General features: G+C 54.9%; 1 protein-coding gene across 4 annotated transcripts in view; it reads right to left on the reverse strand.

Moving 5' to 3' along the window:
• Nucleotides 1–4,784, reverse strand: part of PRKCE (protein kinase C epsilon) — a 496,893-nt gene extending 492,109 nt beyond the window's left edge. For 2 of the 4 annotated variants that reach the window (XR_011526551.1, XR_011526552.1), the window contains exon 1: nucleotides 3,465–4,673. Coding sequence is in view for 2 of the 4 variants with exons in the window: in XM_070573983.1 (XP_070430084.1) it covers nucleotides 3,465–3,812 (348 nt within the window). In the remaining 2 variants the exon portion in view is untranslated. Of the gene's footprint in view, nucleotides 1–3,464 lie in introns of all 4 variants that reach the window. The other 2 variants (XM_070573983.1, XM_070573984.1) reach the window with 2 other exon arrangements.
• Nucleotides 4,785–5,802: the final 1,018 nt, after the last annotated feature.

Consider the following 5,802-nt stretch of genomic DNA (forward strand, 5'->3'; position numbering starts at 1 on the left):
GAAAATGAGCTATAGCAATAATGTTTAATGGGATTCGGCTTCAAGCACAAGTGAAATCAACCCATCTTTCTGTAATGAGCTTTCTCTAAAGCAACCCCCTTCGTCATCACAACTGATATGTCTCTCATTATCCGGAGAATAATTATCTCAGCCAGGCTTTTAAACATTCTAGAATCCACCTCAGTTTTCTAAACTCTCTCCTACTCTGGTGTTTCCAAACGGCGGCCCTCATATCACTAAGGATTTTAAGAGGGACCGAGAAGAACTTCTTTTCTTTGTATTTTAGAGGCCATGTGTTTATTTTAATGTGAAAGAAGCAAAAATATAACTACAATATCCAAACCTGTGATTTTATGAATACTGGGGCTTAAGAAAATATAAAGAATCAATGTTTTTAAAATATTAAAATATTTTTCATCAGTGTTTAAAAATAATAATAGCACAGGAGGTACTCAGATCAAAGTCCTAAAGTGGGGAAACCTTATCCTGCCTGGTCCTTTCCAAGAGGCACCCTCAGTCTCAGCCACGCCTCTCCGTTCTCCAACCCTGACCGGCCGGCATTCTCTGCCTTTATTCCAGCAGCGTCCATGCCCATGGAACACGGTCCTCTCTTGTACCATACCTCTTTAAATGTTACCCACCATTTCACGCCCAGTTCACACCTCCTTCCAGGAGCCCTCCAGATTCTTCCAGCTTTGCCAGCACACTCCCTTTTTGAAGTCCTTGAACATGCTTACAGTATCACTCATTTAGAACTTAATTGCTACTTAAGTGTCTACATGTATCTATTCAGTGTCATTTCCCTAGTGAATGGAAGCCTCCTGGAGGCAACCCATGGTCTCTTTTACCTCTGGGTTACCTAGAGTGCTAACTTCCCTGGTTGAATCTGAACCCAAAACAGGAACTTGGTGAATACGTGTGAATTCATGTTGAATACACATGCAGTTGAATGAGATGTCCCACAGCAAAGAGAGAAGCAGCTGTTCTGTGCCCTTCACATCTCCTTACTTCGGGCCAGACTTCTTAGCCACAGAGCACAGAGGCTGGAGCCCAAGAAATTCTACCCAAAGGTGTGAGTCCGTGGGTGTCCCCTGGCTGATGGGAATGAGAAAGGTGACCTTAGTCGGCCCAGGTGTAAGTTGTCTGTTTCCAAGGGCCAGTCTCCTCTGCTGATGCATCCTCACCCTCAGTCTGGAGGAACCGGAGGGGCCACAGCATCTTCTAGTGAGAACCATGCTAGATGAGCAAACAGAAGCAGCTCCGCTACTCCATTCATCCTGTGACTTTGGCCTTTCTGTATCTCAAGTCTTTTAATCTGCTCAATAACTGTTATACCTAATTCACACTTGTTCTAAGCCAAAAGAAATAATGATTTTGAAAGTACTTTTAATTATGGCGTACAATAAAAATGTCAGGGCACAGCACACAAACCTGCAGGGAGGACAGACTGGAGGTCAAGGGGCTCAGTTCTCTACTGGCTCATGGACAATCAGAGGTGTGGACCCTACTTCCAGTGCCTCCTTTGCTTGTCAGGTGACCTCGGGTACCCACTTAGCTTCTCTGGGACTCAATGTCCTTGTCTGTAAAACTTGCCTGTGCACTAGATGATCTGGTCTAAGGCCAAGTCCAACATGAATTTGAGAACCTTAGAGAATGATAACCAAGCAAGACTAGTGACCCCTGCACGCTTCACTGGAAGTGCTCAAAAGTGGGGAAGGTGCCCCGATGCGCCCAGGGTTCGGGTGGGCCCCAGCAAAGCCCTGCCAGAGACACTCAGACATCTCCCTCCAACCAAGATCTGTTCTGTAGATGAAAGCAGACCTGCTGTTCATCCTTCCCACTCTCTGACTTACTGTCTGACTCCCTCAACTGCATACACAGCAGAAGGCCCCATCTCCTCACTACCAGAGTCATGGTTTTTCCTTCCCCTTCTTGTTCCAAAACAACTTCAAAACCACAGGTTTTAGTGTTAAGGTCTGGCTCTGAAATTAGTTATCCCTTCAGCTCCCCCTCAGACACGCACTGCTTTCATGAGTAAAAGGACTAAGAGCCACGTGTGAAAAGGAAATGGGGAAAGAGTGGGAACTCTGGTGGTGGGAGGGAGGCAGAGGCAAGGGGCACTGGTGAGATGGAATGGCACTGCGTTCTTTGGGATTCCATAAAGGTTTGCCTGCTTCCCAAAGTGTAAGCCACAACTCTCCCAGGGTTGTACTTGGTGTGTTTGTCGGAGCTTCCCTTGTAAGACCCGTAACCATGGTTTCGGGCAGACTACATCAGAGCCGTGAGCATAAAGAGAACAGGTTTTTTCCTATTTTCCTCTAAAACTCCATCTCCTGGAAAAAAATCTATGTAAGGTGATATGCCAAGGTGATTCACATGCAACCTCTGACCCTAGGACAATCATGAAATTATTTATTTTCAATAATTAGAAGGTGATCCTTCTCCATCTCTCCATGAGGGTCGGATCTCTCTCTTTTTGTGTAGACCAAAGAACCCTGAAAACGTACACACCCAGAGCCACACGTGCTCCTGGTGGAACCAGGTAACAAATCTGAAAACACCGAAATCCACTCCTAATTTAACAACTTCCCTCCAAAAAAAGCTAAAACAAGATTGCTTCTCTGGGTGCCAAAGTTGAATGTATTTGGCTTTTAGTACATGGACAGGGCCTATTTGCAAGTCCCTAATATTTTGACAATGTAACCAAGTAATCCAATCTCAGACTTAGTATCTCATTGTACAGTATCTCCAAAATCAAAACAGGGAAACAATATAATTTTAAGTAGGATTCAAAGCATTGACTTCCAATTGCTCACAAGCAGAACCATTTTTAAAATACAATGCTCATCCCAAATGGACGCGCAATGCATTGGGCAAAACAAGCTCGGCTGATGTTTCTGGGACCCTGGAGTGACAACCCAGAGGAGAACACATTTTTCTCCCTGTATGTCAGAAGATGAGCTAACCACCATGCAGCAGAATAGAAACAAGTTAGCTTCCTCCCAGAGGGAAAAATAAAACAGCTCCTTACTCGGCGATGCAGGACAATGCCAGAACGTGCAAGAAGCCTTCAGTCTAGAGCTCCACGTGCCTCTCCAAGGACTGAGGAACCCACCCACACACAATCACACGCAGCCAGCCCACCCCGCTCCTGCCGAAGGCGCCGAGTTCTCCGCCAGCCCCCAGCACCGGAGGCTCGGGGTTCTCCCAGCTTGCGAGCTCCGTGAAGCACCGGCCGTCTGGATGGGACAGAGGCTTGTACCCCTTTTCCAAGTCTCACCTTCCTTGCCCCAATGCCTACTTCTCCCCAACTACGAAGTGCAGTGTGCTTCCCCAAGGTAGTTGACACACACACACACCCCAGATGGCACTAAGTCCCCGCGCCCCACGACCAAAGCCAAGGCCGTAAGTCTTCCTCCGGGAACCCACAGCCGGGCTCCTGGACGGGGAGGCGCCCGACTCACCCAGTCCTCGAAGTGGCGGCTTCCATTCTGCAGCAGCTCCTCAAACTGGATGGTGCAGTTGGCCACGAAGTCGTCGTAGCCGATGGGGGCATCGTGGAAGACGGCCAGCTCAATCTTGCGCCCATTGCACACATCGGTGACGAACTCGTCGTGCCAGGCCGGGCTGTTGGTCTTCTGCTTGGTGGCCGTTTGGCCGATGCGCGAGTCGTCCACGTTGAGGGCGATGTAGGGGTCCAGAAGGAAAGTCTGTGGCCGGGGTCCCACCGCATGGCGCAGCGACCAGGCTGTGGGCTTCAAGCTCACAGCCTCGCAGATTTTTATCTTAAGAAGGCCATTGAACACTACCATGGTCGGGGCGGGGAGTGGGGGCCGGGGTCACTCCGTCCGCCCCGAGGGCAGGAATGAAAAACCGACGCCCCGGCGATCCGAGCCACGGGGACTCCTGGGTCCCCTCTCGCCCCACCCCACACTCCCTACACCTTGTAGCTTTGCGCCCTGGCGCGGGCGATTCTCAGCGAGTGCATGTATTTCCTCGCCGGGTTCCTAACGGAAAACAGGGAGGGGGGGAGAGCTGGGGGACGTCCGTGTTTGGAGCAAGTCTCTCCCCCCCTACCACCAGCAGCACCTCCAGAAGAGGAGACGAGCTGTCGGCTCCGCTGCAAGCCGCGGGGGCTGTCTCGCCGCCTCGCTGGCTCTCCGGCTCCGGGCTGCGGGGAATCGGGCGCCGCGCCGGGCGCTTACCTACCTTTCCGAAACATAATCCCTGGGAAATTTCGACTCCGGGAGGGGGAGGGGGTGGTGGGACCCGGCAGGGACAAGAACCGGGGGTGCAGATTTCAACCCGGATCCTCTTCGCACACCCAGCGCCTGCCTCTGACCGCGCGGGGCGGGGAATGGACCCAGGGATGTTCAGTCTATCCGGAGGGATGCATGTCGAGAGGAAATGGTCCTCCTCGGAGCCAAATTTTTAAAAATCCACAAGCCACACAGCCAGCCCGGCCGCCTCCTTTTGGGCGAAGCAGCGCCGCGCCACAGTCGGCGATCGGGAGGCGCCAGGAGCCCGGAATCTCACATCCGCGCGGGCTCGGGAGTCGGGGTGGCCGCCGCTCGGGCTCGGGGCGCAGGCCGGCACCGGGCGGTGCGCAGCGCGGCGGCGGGGCCGAACTGCGACTCGGCGCGGCCCCACCTCCTGGGCGCCGGCGCCCGCCCGCCGCGCTCCCCGCGTCCCCGCTCTCGGCTGCCGCTCGCTCGCCGCCCGCCCGCCCGCTCTCCCCCTCGGTCTCTTCTCCCTCCGTCGGTGTGCGAGCGAGTCTCCCTCCCTGTAATGCAGGAAATGCGCAAAAGACGTCAGTGTGTGTGTGTGTGTGTGTGTGTGTGTGTGTGTGTGTGTGTGTGTGTGTGTGTGCGCGCGCGCGCGCTCCTGTGTTTGGGGAAATAGAAAGTTTTGCCGGTTGGGGGAGCAATACGGGAAAAGTGAGCCGACGGGAGGACGACGGAGAGCAGCGAGCCTGCCCGGGTCGCGGCGGCGGGCGGGGGAGCCGGGCGGGGACCCCGCGCGGGGCCCGGGGGAGCGGCGGCGTTGGGGCGGGGGCGCGAGTGCCGCGGGCCGTGGATGCCTCGTCTTTGGTCTCCACTGGGAGACGAGCGGGCCGCGCATCTCTCCGGGGCTCTGCGGCCAACGCTGTCTTTAGAGCCGAGGGAGGGGAGTGGCGGGGGTCGTGCTGCGGGCGAGACTCCGGACCCTCCCCCAGCCCCACCCCTCCTCGGGCCTGGCGGGCGAGGGCAGCCTGCGGAGTATTGGGCCGTCTGTCTTTCTGTCTGGCGACGGTCTGCTCCACGATGGCGGGGGAGGGGGGAAAGGGAGGGGCGTGCACGCTCGGTGTGAGTTTTTAAACATTTATTTTCTCTCCCCTTTCTTTGGGGGCACTCTCCCCTTTAGGATCTGGCCTGGACTTAGGCTACGAGAACTTGTTGACAAGTGAAAGCTTGGTAGAACCGCGGCCCGGTTTGTGTGTTTGTTTATTTTTTACAAAGTGACTTCATATTTACTCTGGACCTCGTCTGTGCCCTTTGGGGGGACATCGGCTCTGATCAGCGCGCCAGCAGCCGCCGTCCGAGCTGCGGGGAAACGGGGCGCGCCCTCTGGGGGGCGAGTGGCAGTGTCCGAGCTAATTTCCTCCGTAACCTTTAAACTCTCGCTGGAAGCCGTGGCGGCGGTTGATCACGTGAGGCGAGCCCTGGGCTGCTGGGGAAGAATTTCCTCCGCGGGGAGCCGGGGACGGGGACGGCTGCCTGGCGAGGGACGGCCCCGCGCCAGGGGACGCGAACCTGCGCGGGC

The sequence above is a fragment of the Equus przewalskii genome, chromosome 14, assembly GCF_037783145.1.
Source record: "Equus przewalskii isolate Varuska chromosome 14, EquPr2, whole genome shotgun sequence".
In the NCBI taxonomy this organism is placed as follows: Eukaryota; Metazoa; Chordata; class Mammalia; order Perissodactyla; family Equidae; genus Equus; species Equus przewalskii.